The sequence below is a fragment of the Eufriesea mexicana genome, unplaced genomic scaffold (assembly GCF_001483705.2).
Source record: "Eufriesea mexicana isolate 0111107269 unplaced genomic scaffold, ASM148370v2 scaffold1992, whole genome shotgun sequence".
In the NCBI taxonomy this organism is placed as follows: domain Eukaryota; kingdom Metazoa; phylum Arthropoda; class Insecta; order Hymenoptera; family Apidae; genus Eufriesea; species Eufriesea mexicana.
This window is the reverse complement of record NW_016910066.1, coordinates 321,935-339,132: the sequence shown is the minus strand read 5'-3', so window position 1 is coordinate 339,132 and position 17,198 is coordinate 321,935. Positions and strand designations below refer to the sequence as shown.

Genomic DNA, 17,198 nt, shown 5'->3' with positions numbered 1-17,198 from the left:
ATGCGGTTAAATCCAGAAAACAGAAATTGAGAAAATTAATGATTTTCAATATGTAAAACGCCTTAATATAAACTCCTCCTTTTTTCAAGAAGGTCTATCTGACCTAGAAAAAACAAAGTAACGAGTAAATCCTTTAACAACTAAGAAGAATATAATTTACTCCATTAAAATTTACAAAAATTAGAAAATATCTAAAAATAGACTTAACTGCACTGACTTCTGAGCGACTCGCGTAGTAGTTAGTTAGATAATAATAGTTATATATAATTATGCCTCTCTCCGAATAAAAGCCTACATCGACTTTCTCAAAAGCAGTTGCACGTTTTCGATAATTGTAAAAATAATGTCCGAAACTAGCCATTTTGACTCGCTTGGTAGTTTTAGTCTAGTATTAAATCGGCGAAACAATCTTTCCCTTCGTGCAAATTTTTGTCATAAAATAGAACAATCGATCATATTGGACAAATCGAGAGAAATATAAAATTTCTTTAAAAAAAAGAAAAAGAAAAAAGAAAAAAAAAAACAGTTACAATTTACCGTTTACACTCGAGAGGCGACTTTCGATTTAGCGAACTCGATTCAGTTTAATGGCAACTCTAATGCAACGTCAAATAAACTAACGATATGTAAAATATCGAAATGAAATAGTTTCATACGCTAATTTAAACACACGTGACTTTTTTCTACGTTACTTTGTACGTTTTGCGTGCAGCAAGTGTCATCTACTTTGGAGCGCAAAAGCTTCGAGTTATTACGTCCCTATAGTAAAAAACAAAATCTTTGAAGACAAAAGGTTAAAAAGCGAACAAAATAGCGTCGTTTCGTTATTTCGTTAAACAATGAAAATATATCGGTTCGTTAAATTTTCAAATAAATTTGTAACGTATAAACGGTCATATGTAATTTTAATCAAACTTTATACGCGCAAATAAATAATTTCTACAAATAATAATTTAAATAAATAAAAGGAATATTACTTTCTAAGGACAACGTTCATCGCTTCGGAGTCACGAGCTTTATCGTAGCCTTTATTTCATCGCAGATGCAGGTAATCTCTGTATAACCTGATACTTTTACAACGCGTTTTCGCTGTAACACGGTTGAAGAATTGGGAAACCCCCGGGATAACGCGTCTCTGCGACGCGATATTCTAACGTGAATAGAGAGAATTGGATTTCCAAACTTTACCCTGAACAGCATACAGCACACCATAAACCTAGCTAAATAATTCCAATCTTATCTCGTACGAACGGATTCTTGTACCGAAAAAGGTACCAAATTCAAATGGTAATTGTAGAAAGAAGCAGAGGGAGAAAGAAGCGAAAATAAATATAAAATAAATATTCGAACACTGTATTATTTAATATCAAACATTAAAATCAATACGTATAACAAATTATTTACACTTTTACACGTTGACTCGTATTAAATGCTGCTTCGATTTGCAATTTTTCATAATTAACCCTTTCGATGTTTATGTCGTGAATATTTGTTAGGAAAAAAAAAAATAATTCGATACAAATATATCTTTAATTCGAAATATGTCTTCTTTTCTTACAAATTTTTTATTTTTTAACAAAATTTAGCAATATTTTTTATTTTGTTATAATTCCTTTCAATTTTTCAGAGTAGCGAACTTACTCTGTTTTCATCGAGTATGCTGGTCGTTGCTTAAAAGTAATTAGCCACACAGGCGTAGACTTTCGAAATAAAATGAAACGAATGAAAAAGGTTAAATCGTATCGCGAGGAGTTAATGTTACGAAGCGTAACATAGTTATATTTTTAGAAGTTAATTAGCTGTACCAAAGTCTACAAACGACCGTTTTGGTAGGTTTGTTTGCGAAATTTAGTATTCGATCGAAAAACCCTAAAAATCGAGAAACCGTGCTGTTCGATGCGTTACTGTGCATCATTTAAAGCATAACGCATTTTGACTAATTGCCAGAGTATTCGAATATTTTCAACATCCTCTTCCGCGGACATATCCAACATAAGTATCTACGAATATGAACTATGCAAGATTATTTTCATCGTTCGTAAAAAATAGAGCGGAAGGGCTGTGCATCGACACTCTGAATTCTGCAAGTATCGAGTCATCGTTTTCTCACCTTCTTTCATTTTACTTACTCCATAATTTTCGAATATAATTTCGCTGCTCGATAACGCGTCACTTTTTCTCTCATTCTCATCTTCTTTAAATATACTTGTTTCGTTATAAACGATTCAAAAACAAAAAAATTTCTCGGCCTATAACGAGGAAATATAACAATCCTGTATAATTTATATTCTTCGAGTGTTTGCAAGGCAGCTCGACGATCAGCTTCGTTTTTTGTACGTTAAATATACAGAAACGTATATTTTTATGCACGGATTTTTATCGTACGGGAGATACAAATAAAAATACCGTAATAAATTCTATTCCTCCACATTTTGTTTAAAATTTTTAACATTCTACCTACGAATATCTTTTTTCTAGTAGAACGTGAATCTTGTTTGTCTACGTTGAACAAAGATATTAAATTTGCTTTTATCCGAGAATATACACGCCTAGCTGTATTTTAAAACGTATCGTTTTTATCGCTATATTCTTTTCTATAATTTAATTTCTTTTTCTTTTTTTTCCTTTACCTATCACTTCGCGTTTTCTTTTCCAAGTCTACCGTGAAAATTATTTTAACGCAAGAATTCTTCGCGAACAATTTTTTCAAATAGACAAATATTTAATATATCGTAATACATAATGGCGAGTAAATAACGCACGATACGACTAATTAACGCGTTAACGACTTTCAACAATTTCATTTCGAGAATAATAGTATTTTCTTCTCGTTTATTTTTATTATTACGAGCTAATTTTTTCCACAACTTTTATTCTTGCCTTGCACTTTTCCATTACTTTAATAGTACGTACAACGGATTACATAACATCGTACAAGTAGATCGTCTATTTATTTATAACGACGAAGAGATTGGCAATGTCTAAGATTTTCCTTCGTTCCAGAGTTTAGATATCAGCTCTCGTTCGCACTTTCGTGATTCCGACCGTTATTTTGCATTCTACTTACGCTTCGGTGCATCGCGCGAAACCTACCAGTCGATACATCTATCGCGACATGTTTCAGCGTACGTGCACTTTTTTGTGTCTCGTCCAAGGCGACAGTCCATGTTTGTAATAGATAAGTAGTATACACTATATACTATAAACATTATAAAGACTATCGTGGAATTACTTTTTAAATTTATCTATATAATCTTCCAGCTACTCTTACTTGTTAAATGTGACTTACGGTGGATTAATTCCGAACATAAGTTTATATTTTTTAATCTTACGAATAAATAATATTACCTTGCATAGATTTTGATTTCAATATTTACGACTCACTTTTTCAACAAACGCTTCGCGCGTACTGTTAAGTACCATTTGAAATGTATAATAAATTGTAACGATAAAATATATAATTTTATAGGAAAAGAGAAAAAAAAAGATATTAAAACGCATTGAATTTCTATAAGTAAGAATTAAAGAAGATTCAATACTCTATCGAATTTCCTCGTTCGAAATACAAATAGCAACTTTTAAACGCTACGATGATCTTTTTCGTTCCTTTAATGGTCGGAGGAGAACTATATACAGTTAGCCCTCCTACAACACGGTATTCTATAACACAGTTTCGTCCTTTAATGGTCGGAGGAGAACTATATACAGTTAGCCCTCCTACAACACGGTATTCTATAACACGGTTTCGCTATAACACGATTCATAAATTGCGGGAATCCTCCTACAACACGGCATCCAATAACACGATTTCGCTCCACATGATAAGAAAATTGCAAAAACCTTTGTACAACACTGTACTTCTATAACCGCGGTGAGACTTGCCGTCTTTAAAGATACAGTGTTTCAGAAAGCATTTTTGTTTTTTTGTTTTGTTTTGTGTTGTACATACGTTTATATTTTTAATAAAAATTAAGTTGTTTATGTAGAATTAAAAAAAAATTGTTTTTAATAAGTTTTCGGAACGTAACCCCCCCTTTTGTACTGGCTCCGGGTCTCGTACAACACGGTTTCGCGCAACACGGCATTTTCTAGGAACGTATCTACCGTGTTATAGGAGGGTTACCTGTACCTACATCGGAGATACCGTGTATCTAATGATTTCCTTTTGCTAAAAACGTAATTGTACGATTTGATTTCTATGTATATGATACACTGTGCGTTAAGACGCTCTAGAACAATGAACCAAAAGCATGATTAGAACGACCGCAATTGATAAAACGCTTGGAAACTGGTAACAATAACTGCACGTGTTCCACCATCGTCACGAAACGATGCTCTCAAAGCTTCTCAGGCAAAGCCCGACGAATTACATTGTCCGAAAGCAAACGAATTTCCTTTATCGAGAAGATCAAGATTTTTCTATCCAGTATTTACGCGACCAAACGCAATTTGCATTTTATTTTTTATTTTTCTCAAAAGGTAAATAACCATAGAGAAAAGCAGATATTAATATTAGTATTAAATGTATCATTGTTTCTTGTCAATAAAATACCATAGTTTTATACGACGGTTTCCTGAAATTATGCATTTTCAAACCAATATCGATACCATTGTTTATAGTAAGTAGAGTATTTATAATATATATATATACATGTCAGCTTTGATATTTCGTTTCTAGATTGATATTTGTCAATTTTATCAAAATCGCTAAACGTTGTAATAAAAATTCCAAAAAGACGTTATCCTTATTCTTCCCTTCTCTCTATATTCTTCTGCATATCCTTCTATATATATCCTCCCCTTATGCTCGATATATACTGTGTTATAAAACGCAATTCTGTTTTAACAGTGATACTCGCAGATCGATCTTTCCCCTTCTTATTCGACCAATTTCTCTGTTCGTTAAAAACTAGAATTTCACTGATCGAATCGCTCGAATTGGTCGTTATTCGATTCTTAATTGCTACTTCTTACGCGTCGTTCTATACTATCTACAGATTTCTAAAACTCGCAAGCAATCCAACTGACCTTTAAACGTTAATAATCGTTTCCAGCGTTTACGATATGATTCACCAGTTGTATATTACTAATGCCAATTTTCTTTGGCATAATTCAAGAATATTAAGTACCAATGTGGAAAGTCGATGTACGCTTTATTTCGTAATATCGCGTTAACGGCTTATCATTCTGCAAAACAGACGTTCCGTTAAAGAAATAGAGGAAAGATCGAAAAATCGCGTTAAAAATCGCGGAAAAATTAAATTTGAAGGAAACAATCCGTAAAGACGGTATTAAGAAAATGTGATAGGAAAAATAAAAGCTTTTGCGATGTGGAATTAAAATATATAAAATACGTATGTACGCGCGTACGAGTATATGAAGGACAGAAAAAAAGTGCAAAGTAAAGAAAAAAACAATATGTGTAGATACGTAGTCGCTTTATACGATTTTTTATTAATAAAAAAATATTAAATTTATTAAAAATATTAACTTATAAAAACAATTAATAATCATTCCGTTGCCCTGTTATCGCGTATAAATGTATTAATAAAATAAAAAAGAAAAAGAAATAAAAGAATTCTGCGAATGTCTCAACTGCTAATAGTTCCAAGCTAAATGCCGTTCCAAGCAGAACTTGAATATGCAACTTTTCTGGAAATGGGTTCACTTATGCGTATCACGACCGCGGATGTAATAAAATGAAATATTAATAAAACCTTAAGGGAAAAGCTACAATTTTTAAATGATAAGGTTCCGACTTATCGAAATTTTCAATAAAAAGGATATAGAAGTAAAAAATTTTATATACATTTGTAGGGCTCCAATTCGTGTCGTCCAATGTTTAGTCTTATTCGAGATGATTTAAACACGTGAGATTGTAAATGGATGAAAGAAACTACCGAATGATCGGTTTCTGAGATCTTCTGACCATAATTTGCAAACTTCGAGTTGTAAAGGTAGCGACGATAAAAGAAATCTGGCAATTCTAACTTCGAGTTATAGGGATAAATGGATACATTTAAATATCCGATGAATTTCGATTTATAGAGGCTTTCACGACGGAGGGGAAAGCACGAACAAAATTGTATGTCTTGTAAGACCTCTGTTTTCGAGTTATCGAGGTTCGACTGTAATAGTGGAAATGGTAGGAAAATGATTGTATAGCTCTAGAAACGTAATAGAAAGATTTTTCTCTGCAATTGATATGTCTATCGGCAACAGAGAAAATATAAACAATTTCGTGATATGCATATGTGGAAGCTTATAAGAACAAGTGTCGATAGATAGACTATCGATATATCGATGGATACAATTGCACATTACGTTTAAAATGTTATAATTTAATTATGAAATTTTGAAAATAAGACAATTGTTCGACACTATTTGGAGAAATTAAACGAGAAAAAGATGGATTTGACTGCTGAAATATTTAATTATTCGAATATGCTTTTTAAAACAAATTTGTTTCGTTATATAAAAGGATGCACTTTGAAAGCCGTTTATCGCGAAATTATCTGGTAAATTTAAAGACACGAATGAAGACTCGTACATTTTTCGTTTAATACCTAAAAATAATTTTAATTTACACATTTTCGATATAAACAGTTTCTCATCGACATTTTTTTGTATGTATTCTTGGCACAACGTAATTTACCGAATTTCAAATTCAGAAAAATACACACCATTTAAAATTGGTAAACACGTTGATCAATGAATTCCTCTATTATATTTACGCGTATACGAGAACATATTTTCTTTAAGGAAGTAGCTCCTACCCGATTAACCGTGGAACAGTAGTGTTCCTTGTTAAGGGCTCGTTGCGAGTATTTCGCGAAACAATGAAAAGTCACGAGAAGCTCCATCGAAAGAATGTAGATGCTTTCCGCTATTGCTTATTATAATATTTTACAAATTATTGCTTTCCTTTTTTTACCCTCGTGTAATTTCTAATACGAACATAATTTTTAACAAAAGATACGCGTATGCTTATCCCTGTTATTAGATTTATGGTCTAAAGAATTTCGGTCTACCGTAAATTTTGTTTACGAACAAAGGCGTTCCGTGACTTGAAAGGGTTAACCCTTTGCACTCGAGAGGCGACTCTCGCCATTTAATCAAAATCTAAAGATCGTTGTTAATTAATATCTCGAATTTAAAATTGCCCAACGACGCACGGAATATCGAGGTTAAATAATTCTACGTCTTACAATTAATTTGCACTTTTTTATTTGCCCTTTTGAAAATATCGTCGACTTTATGGCAAAAAGTCTTTGAATTACTATGTTTCTGTAACGAAAAGATCGCCGAGTGCAAAGGGTTAAGAACTACTGCTTTGAGGGAAACTTTCGGTCTTGATAGCTAAACATAGGTCATTTAAAATAAATTTTTTTCATACTAAATTAAAGAAAATTCTGGCAATCTGCCATTTGCAACATTTTGTTGCGTACTTTTCGAACGTATAAAAACTTGCGAAATGTTTTATTTTATTCGCATATTAAACACGTATGTACTTGCCGCATTTCGCACAAGTCTTGAAAAATTTATCTTTGCACGGTGGAAAATCTAACTCCATGACTATAAATCTCGAATAAAAAAGTTTGAATATATTCCTAAGAAAGTGGAACAAAAATTTGTTATCAACTACGTTAACTACGTTAAAATTTAGCGAACCTTGAAAACTCGAAATATTAAACATTACATCGTTGCTAAGGAAAGTATCGAGTTGGCAACTAAATCGTTACGAATTTTCTCGGTAGACGATGTTTAATACATTCTTTCGTTTTGTCAACGCGTTCAAAGTACCTAACCCGTATTGTTTTCTCGTTGTTTGCATTTGCACCTTTAATTAGTAAGAAAATTGAATCGATTTAGTTTTATTTTTATCCCAATTTAAATGCGGAGGAACAGAACGCGCATTTCAAACATATTTTATCGTAGCATTTCCGAAAAGGCAAGAACGCATCGCAAACGCCCAAGAAATTATGTGCCATATATGGAAATGAAGTCTTGAAAGAAAGGCAGTTAAAAGTGAGGAGATCTTTATCAAAGCCATTATCGATTCAAATCGTCAGATCAACGCGTTAAATCGCAAAGAAACTCGATGTATCGCATACAAGTGCTAAAAAAAAAAAGAGAAAACAAATTAAAACAGCTTGGCGATGTTAAGAAACTCGATTTATGGGACTCCAATCAGCTTAAGGAAATTCAGTTGACGCAACGCATTGGCATCTGCGACTCGCTTCTGAAACGCAACGAAATTGATCCATTTCTGAAACGACAAATTACCGATGACGAAAAGTGGATATAGTTTGTAACAACGTTAATCGAAAAAGACCGTGGGTGAAGCGGGATGAACCAGTCCAAAACTTCAAAAACTGAGATTCGCTAAAAAAAGATTACGTTGTCAGTTTGCTGGGATTATAAAGAAATTCTGTAGATTGAACTTTTACCGAGAAACCAAATTGTTAATTCAAACGATAAAATACGTCTACGCTTAACAATTCACCAAACTGAGCGATGCAGTTCAAGAAAAGCGGCCAAAATTGGCAAATCGTAGGGGTGTGCTTGTTTTCCAACATAATAATGCACAGCACCCCGCATCTTTGTTCACTCGCCAAAAATCATTGGAACTATGGTTGGGATGTGTTCTCACGTCTACCATATAGCTCTAACTCAGCGCCGTCAAATCTCCATTTATTTCGTTCCACGCAGAACTCCTTAAATGATCAAAATTTTAACGACGCCGATGATGTAAAATCTCATTTAATTCACTTTTTGTTGGCAAAAATCTGTTGTTTTACGAACACGGAATTATAACACTGTCTGAAAGATGGCAAAAGGTCATCGACAAAAATGGACAATACCTAATTTAATAAAATTATATATTTAAGCAAAAATTTTGAATTTCCCTGCTTATTTAAAATCCGTAATCGCATAGTCGCCAACCCAATATATTCTATAATTTAAAAAAAGATTCATTTAAATAGATAAATTAGTTTTTGCGATATTTGTTGCATTAGTTGGGAAAATGATGTTTGGAAAAAAAGTGTTTCGAGTTTTAGCTTTATTTATCTTTTATGTCAAAGAAAAATGTAAAAAAAATCGATCTTTTTCTTTCAATTCAAAATCAGTCTGTACTCTTAAAAAAGAAGTCCAACGATTTTGAAATGTACATTATAATAAACAACAAAACGAATAAAATCCGAAAACTCGACTCCTTAAAACAATTGAATCTTGCCTATTATCATTCTGTAATGTTATTTGTATTTCATGAAATATTCAACGATCGCGTTTCGCGTTTTTACTTTATTTTCATTTTTACCAAATTACAATTGATAGGAAACTCGCGACAAGCGAACGAAAGCGTACTGTTCGTTCAATCACGGGTAAGCAACGGAATCGTTATCATGTGTGAAACGTAACATGAAAATTAAGTCGATAACAGTCTTTATTCATTTTTAATACTATTTCATCACCTATTCGGTAAACATACGGTACATATGTACGATAAATGTGTACAAATGTACGTAATATAATATATTCGGTGCATTAAAATAACATTGCGTTATGTGTAACGTTCGGTGTAATAATTTTCAAAGATATTATTTTCTTAAAAAATATAATTTATCATTTTTCTAATCGAATTAAAGTATGTTTATGTGATAAGTTGCATGAAAATACTTTTATTTATCGAAGATTTCCAATCATTGTAAGATCTACGATTATTTCATACAGTAAAAAGCAAAGCGATTTCAAACGCTACAGATAACGGAGCTAATAACGATTTAGATTTAAATTAACGCAACGACCAGTTTATATTTAAATCCATTGCAATCGATTTGCGATTGATAAATTAAAATTTTATGTGACAAAGTTCTATCGTTTTATCGTTTTGTTACATTATAATAAGATAAATTATTATTTTATATTATATATTATTATTATTATTATATATTATATATAATATAATTATTATTATATTATTTTAAGTTTAATTTTGAATTTATTGTAAACGTTTAAAAGGAGTACCTTCGAATAAGTAGATTGGCTTTAGCAAAAGGTGATGCAAGAGTCGAAAGGTCTGTCCACAGACACCTAGTGCTGCTTACAAGTTTTACTTTTTTCTATTTTTTTTTTTCTTTTTTTTTTTTTTTTGATAAGACTATAAGAAAAAATTAATCTATGTAAAAAGGAAAGGTAATAATATTTCTGAGCAAGTAATAAATGATGGTAAATTTATTAATAAATTGTTATTATATCCATTGTAACTATTTCATCAGATTATTTCTATATAAATGTAGCGTGATTCGCTATTGATAATTACGTATATTAAATTTTACGAAATAATAGTTTCATCCAGATATATTATTTATTTTAATATTACGAATTGGAACGCTGATGCAACGATTCAAAACAGATATTTCCACTTTTGAAATTCTTTTCTCTTTTATATAACTAAATCGTATCGTATTTTCATTAAAAAGAAAAAAGAAATTTCTTTTTTCACGATATGTCATTCACTCGTCCGTGGTGATTTACCCACAACTCCGCACAGATCACGATACACGCGCAACGTCACTGACCGCATGGAAATTCTAAATTAAACGTTGCTGATATTCGTGGTTGGAAACATCTGGTGAATGTTTAACACTTACCCAGTTCCGCGTAGCATAATGCACCGATCAGAGACAAAACGCCAGAGAAAATCCAAACGATCAAAGCCTGGCCAACGCTGCCGCTATTCTTCAGTACACCCTTCGGCGAAACGAAAATTCCGGCGCCGACGATGATGCCGACGATAATTGCCACACCGTCTAATAGGCCGAGTTCTTTTTTCAGTTTCACTGCTTCGTTATTATCTTTGATCGTTTTCACCGGTCCTAAGACCTGCTTCTCGGCCGGCGCGACCTTATCCGGCATCGTGTCGCGTTCCCCGCTCTTAAAGCTACTCTTCGTGAGACACTTTCTCGTTAACAGCCGAAAAAGTACTGAGCAGTGCGAGCATACCGAGAGCGGCACACGCCTGATGCACGTGTGAAAACGACGAAGAAGAGGGAAGAAACACACGCACACAAACGACACACCGGCTCTGACCGCGTGGCGTCGTTCACTCAACGGATACACGTGCGCGACTGCAGTCCTGCCTGCAATAGCGAGAGTGGCGCCGCCTGTCGACGATCGTCATTTCTACAATTCATACGCTCGGACTTGCTCGTTACATTTCTCCATGCATCGTCGTCCTTTCTCATTCAACTTCCAATCAGCTGACATTTATTTTTATAGAAGCGCGGGAATTCGCATAACGTTGCTTACTTTCTTTTTTTTTCTTTTTTTCTCTTACTTCCACTCTTGGTATCTCTCTCAATTTTTGACGACACTTTGTTTTACGCTCAAACCGAATAGTAACATTTTAATTTCATTTGCGTTATATTATTCTATACGCGAATAACTTTATTCAAATTTATTTCTATTACTATCCAATATATTTTCTACTCTAAAAAGTTGTTTAACGACTCGATATTATTTAACGTCGTAAAGTAATAGTTTTAACACTGGATAATAATTTGTGCGAAAATTATAATACATATCGATATTTTTCAATTATTTTTAATTTTAAGATAATTAAAATTTTAGATAATTATGTTGTAAATATTAAATTTACGGCACAGCTGGAAAACGCAGACGTCCGTAGTAAAATAAGCGATATTATTGGTATATACGTGTTATCACATTTTTTTCACGCGCGATCATTTACGTGCACGTACATATTATTTATATTTCCGCAATCTGAATATTTACATTCCATTACAATGTCTACGTTTTAGTAATTATGCACTATTTAAAAACTACTATTACTCGCGTTCTATCGTGATTGGTATTGCCATAAAGTTAGTTCTTTGCTTTGGCAACATTTGCGTTAACACCGCGCGCTATCACGACGAAGAAGCGAAAAAGGTACACGAATTTCGTTTGACGCAACCGCACGGTGCGTTAATGCCACTACGTTTTAGTAATTATGCACTATTTAAAAACTACTATTACTCGCGTTCTATCGTGATTGGTATTTCCATAAAGTTAGTACTTTGCTTTGGCAACATTTGCGTTAACACCGCGCGCTATCACGACGAAGAAGTGAAAAAGGTACACGAATTTCGTTTGACGCAACCGCACGGTGCGTTAATGCCATCCATACTGTATGGTAATGTATCACGTTGAAACCCTCGGAACGAGACATTGCATTAGCGTCGGCTCTACTTGAAAAGTAAACTGCAAATGTACAAGCTGTTGGTACATATAAACGTTCATACGAATATCGACTTTAATTTAAATAATAATTATTCAAAAATATGATTATCAGAAAATATAGCAACTAAATAAATTATGTTTACGATATTACGAATATTTAAAACAGTTTATGTTTGTTTTTCAAAAAATTTATATCTCTTTCTTTTCCGTTTTTCAAATAGGGATAAACTTTTACCGAAGAATTCAACTTGAATTAATCTAATTAATAACTGGTTATGTTTAATTGTTCCTAGTTTCTATAATATTTTGAGTAGAAGCGATATTTTATCGCAAACAAATTTTGTGGTCTACACCAGTGTCCACGTCCGTTACGGCAGTACTCTGCACTTCCTTTCATTTTTCCTAGCATTAATAAAATATGAAATTCATATTTCAGGTCTCGGTCGCAATTTATGTTTTCCTACAAAGTCATCGAATACAAATTTTTATTTTAAAACTTCATTCTTGCTTTCTAACATTGGGAACAAGTTTTTATAAAAAATAAAAGTATTCTAATAATTGTATATTATGACAAATCGATTAAAATTAGAGCATGATGTACGAATTAAAACTTTCCAAGATTTTCAAGGTAGAAATTTTAATTTACCTTAAATTTGCTTTTACGATATTGTAGTTTTGTAAATATCACTTTTTGAATGATCCTAAAATAGAATTGGAATTCAGTTATGATAGTTTAAATATTATTGTAAATTGTCGAAGAATTTTTTCCACGATGTAATCCTTTCTTCGTAATTACATAGTTACTTTCAGAATGCATCGTTAGTCCATTGTCGACATCTAGTGGTTCGCTGCAATAATAATTTATATATATATAAGTACGGGTAAGTGAAAAATAAACAAATGATTAATCGAAACTGAGAAACACATTGGTTTTAATACTAATTGTATTAAAAATATGATTTTGTTAAAATTTATTCTATTCTTTCAAATATACAAATTCCGTTAAATATAAACGCATGAGAACCTAGAGAAATGCATATTACTCTAAATGCAACTTTCCAATATAATTTATTAAATATTGCAATATATATATATAAGCATGTAAGTCAGGATATAAGATTTGAATATTCAAAGTAAAAAGGAAAAGTAAATTCATCTTGAAATATTATTAATTTTCTAATAAATATTAGATTATTGACTGGTCAATTTTAATTTAAGCAAGTACATATAAACTATAAGCATAATGCTAGTTCGAATTACCACCGCCTGTTAGAATTACGTTATCTTTTGTGTTAATGCTGTCGCGTGATGTCATATATCAGTTGAATTAAATTACAAATGATACAAATATAATATCAGAAACAAACACGGCAACAACGTTAGGTGATACCGGTAGTTTACATCTAGTTCTAAATACCTATGTATCTTCGTTTCAATATTTTATTACCGAGTTTATCTTTGATGCGTTGAAAACAAATACTTAATTTTTTAATTTATATAGAAAATTTAATAATTTAACAATTGCATAGATTCATAAATTAGACGAATTTATAAGTTTATACAATTTACTATTTGTTAATTTAAAGTAAAAAAAATTGTCATTACCACAATTTATATAAATTCATTTTTTAAACATGAGATACATATATATTATAAAATTAATATTATAAAAGTATAGTTAAGTTTTAAAATTATTTATTTCTCTTATCTTAAACTTTGCATAATTTTACTTACATTTTAACGATGTCAAAATTTCATGTCAAAAATGTAAATCGAAACTAGAGCAAATATAATTTAATAAGTTGATTTTATTTTCGACATTTTCATTTGTCTATAATTCATCCACAAAAACGAAATAAACAATTTTTAATTTATTACTTCAATCTCGGTTTAATTTTTTGGTAATTGTATTGTCATTTTATCCATTTGTAAATATTATGAAATTTTTATTCGTTATATATTTCATTTTCATAGCTATAATTACATGTTTCCTAAATAACAATTTTTTGCTGATTCCATAGACAAGGTACATTTAGCACTGTTGGTATTTGGAAAAGCATCGTGGTGCACTCTATAATGCCATTTTATAAAGAACTACAGCTCAATTGATAACAACCAAATGTCAAATATTTAACCTCACATCAAACCAGTGGTTCCGTTCGTAAATAACGTTTTTCAAGCTTCTACAGTACTTAAAAGAATGAACAACGTTGAAATCGAAGACTTTTATCACCATGACTTTACTACGGCTTCGGAATGGGAAGTGTTCATTGCGAGACTAGAAGAAATTATACATGAATGGAAATTATCTAATACAAAAATTGGCCCTTGTTTAAAATCTGGAGACTTTGTCAACTTTCCATGGGAAGAAAATTCGGAAAAACTTTATTTTGCTGGTTTGTTCATATATATTTGTTTTTTCTTTTTTTGTTGAAATTAAAATCAAATATATTTAATGTAACTATATATATGTAAAAGATGCGAACAGATGTTTTCTTTCTTATTGCAGGTGTGGAATTTACATTAAAATATTTCAAATTGAAATTGGAAGATAATGACACAGATAATACTTTAGAAGAAAGCGAAGAAGAAAAAGTGCAATGTCATAGGGATGCGTTAAATGCGTTAAATGATTTTGCTAGAGTCGATGGAAATCATTTAGAGATAGTTCGTTATTATGGTATTAGAGAATTCCTTGTTTTACAGTCTACTAAAAAAGATTCTGTGATGGATGAAACTAAAATTAAAATTTTACTTAGTTCTCTTACGATTGCGACAACTAATGCCAATTGGTAATAAGAAAAATTGTTTGTCTAAAATTACATATTAACGTATCAAATATATTGTTTTGATTATTCAATATAAAAATGAAATTTTACGTATTGTCAGTGTTACGACATATTGTGGACTTCTTCAAATAATCATTTTAGTATAGCTAAAAGGCATCAAAAAGATGTTTCTATCGATACGAATCAGTGCATATTCCAAACTTTAAAAATAACTCTGATTTATTTTTGTTCGTGTCTGCATGTAACGTAGTATTTAGGTAAAATTTCCATATATTTAACGATATATTTATTTTCAGTGATATACCCGCATTAGTACAAATACAAGAACCATGGCAGAAAATGTATTTTGGGACTTGTATCGGAAAGGGAGTTTGTACCCATTTTGACATGGTACACTTGAAAAAAGTACCTTTGCACTGCAAGTATTTAACTGGTATGAATACAGCCTTTAAAACAGAAGTATAGAAGTAATTATGTTAATTAAGCAGTTGTGCAATTACAACCATGTTCTTTACCTAGAATGGGTCAATTGATTTTTAAATATTATTCTTAGGTCTGCTTGCCTTGTTTAAGCAGAAAGTTGGAGAAGGTTGTGGAGTACAACTCGATCCAGTGTCGGTATCTGTAAGGTTTTCATATTTGTTAAAAGATTGGACCAATAGCACGTGGACTCAAGAACCTCCAGATTTCGATTTTATGCAAGGTGAAACATTGGGTGTAGCTGAACTTGGGAAACTTCCGTTTGGAGCAACATATGATCCAATTGCGTAAGATTTTTATATTAGATATTAGATTAAAGTAATAAAAGTAAGTAGTAATTCGTTTGATCGAACTATTACAGCGAGCTCCATTTATTTACTACATGGCCTGAAATGTCAGAAAATTTTGTGGTCGATAGCGAAGGATTCACAGATCTAGAACCACAATTTGCTCCGCAATGGTCTGTGCAAGTAAAAATGGTTTCTTCGCCAGCCTGTTTATTAGGGGAATATCTAACCGATTTTTTACATCTTTGCAACAATCAAAAAACTATGGTAGACTTGTTGGGAGAGGCTGTCATTTATGCTGAGCAAGAAGGTCAAATGTTGAGTTCAGTTTTTAACATATTAACGGAGTCTAAGATACCGACGATTTCAACAGTTGTTAGTAAAGCAACTACAAAGAAGAATAAAAATGTAGAAGGACCAATACCAGAAGAAATATTATTATCGATACTTTATTTTCTTTTCCCTGATGCCGATGAAAATTCTGTAAGTAATAATCTTTTTAATACGATAGCTTAATTCGTTCATGGAAATTTGAAGTTTTGTATTTTAAATTAAACGTTTACAAAATCTCTGTCGATGAACTACTATATTGGATAAAAATGAGTGTAACGAAATATTAAAAAGATAACGATAATGACAAGTATAGGATAACGATAGTTGATAATAGCTATAAAATAATTAAATAAGAAATAGTTAAATATTGTCCAAACAGAGTCGTCATTCATTTAGATTCATTTTTAATAGCATAACTTGGATATATTTCATCGGTAACAGTTTTGTAAATATCTGATTGAAAATATAAAAGCTATGATTTTTATTTTTTATCGAATGCTGAGAATTGTCCCATTGACCGGTCATCGATTCGGTCACACGGAGCTTGAATGTCTCTCGTTTCCCTTTTGTATTGTTTAATATCGATGTAACACGATCATTTTTTCGTCTTACGAAATGTTGTAAAGATACGATGCTCTACCTCGCTTAAGCGATCATAAGCGGTTTTGTTTTACAATTACTTATTTGGGAACTATTGTATTTTTATCATCATATATCATAAGAACGAGTAAAATTACTATAAGGTAATAAAATGAATTAATATTATAGAAAACTCCATATGGTGACTTGACGGTATATAACGTAGACGAGGACCAGTGGAAAGGTGTAAAAACATGTGCAATGGATAGTTTAGTATGGCGCCTCGCGATAGTTGCAGCACATTGTTCGTATAATCTTGGAGGAGCAGCAGCGTTGGCACAATTATGGTACGAGTTCGTGCAAGAAATCAGGTTTCGATGGGAAAGGAGCATTCTTATACCTGGGTAAGTACTGCACGTTTTATTAATCAATTGCACGGTAAAAAATAAAATATGTGTATCCTTATTTTAAAAAGTTATCGTGT

The 17,198-nt window shown here is 31.8% G+C and overlaps 2 protein-coding genes across 4 annotated transcripts in view; one reads left to right on the top strand and one right to left on the bottom strand.

Annotated features, from left to right (window-relative positions):
• Nucleotides 1–11,119, bottom strand: part of mnd (L-type amino acid transporter minidiscs) — a 91,551-nt gene extending 80,432 nt beyond the window's left edge. Inside the window, exon 1 of the mRNA XM_017902760.1 lies at nt 10,656–11,119. Within this exon, the coding sequence (XP_017758249.1) occupies nt 10,656–10,920 (265 nt within the window). The 5' untranslated portion in view covers nt 10,921–11,119. The remainder of the gene's footprint in view (nt 1–10,655) is intronic.
• Nucleotides 11,120–14,352: 3,233 nt separating this feature from the next.
• The window catches only part of Rab3GAP1 (RAB3 GTPase activating protein subunit 1), a 73,203-nt gene continuing 70,357 nt past the window's right edge, over nt 14,353–17,198 (top strand). For 2 of the 3 annotated variants that reach the window (XM_017902750.1, XM_017902749.1), the window contains exons 1-6: nt 14,353–14,642; nt 14,756–15,038; nt 15,332–15,468; nt 15,589–15,802; nt 15,877–16,285; nt 16,904–17,118. In XM_017902750.1, the coding sequence (XP_017758239.1) occupies nt 14,447–14,642; nt 14,756–15,038; nt 15,332–15,468; nt 15,589–15,802; nt 15,877–16,285; nt 16,904–17,118 (1,454 nt within the window). In that variant the 5' untranslated portion in view covers nt 14,353–14,446. Of the gene's footprint in view, nt 14,643–14,755; nt 15,039–15,331; nt 15,469–15,588; nt 15,803–15,876; nt 16,286–16,903; nt 17,119–17,198 lie in introns of those variants that run through there. The other variant, XM_017902751.1, reaches the window with a different exon arrangement.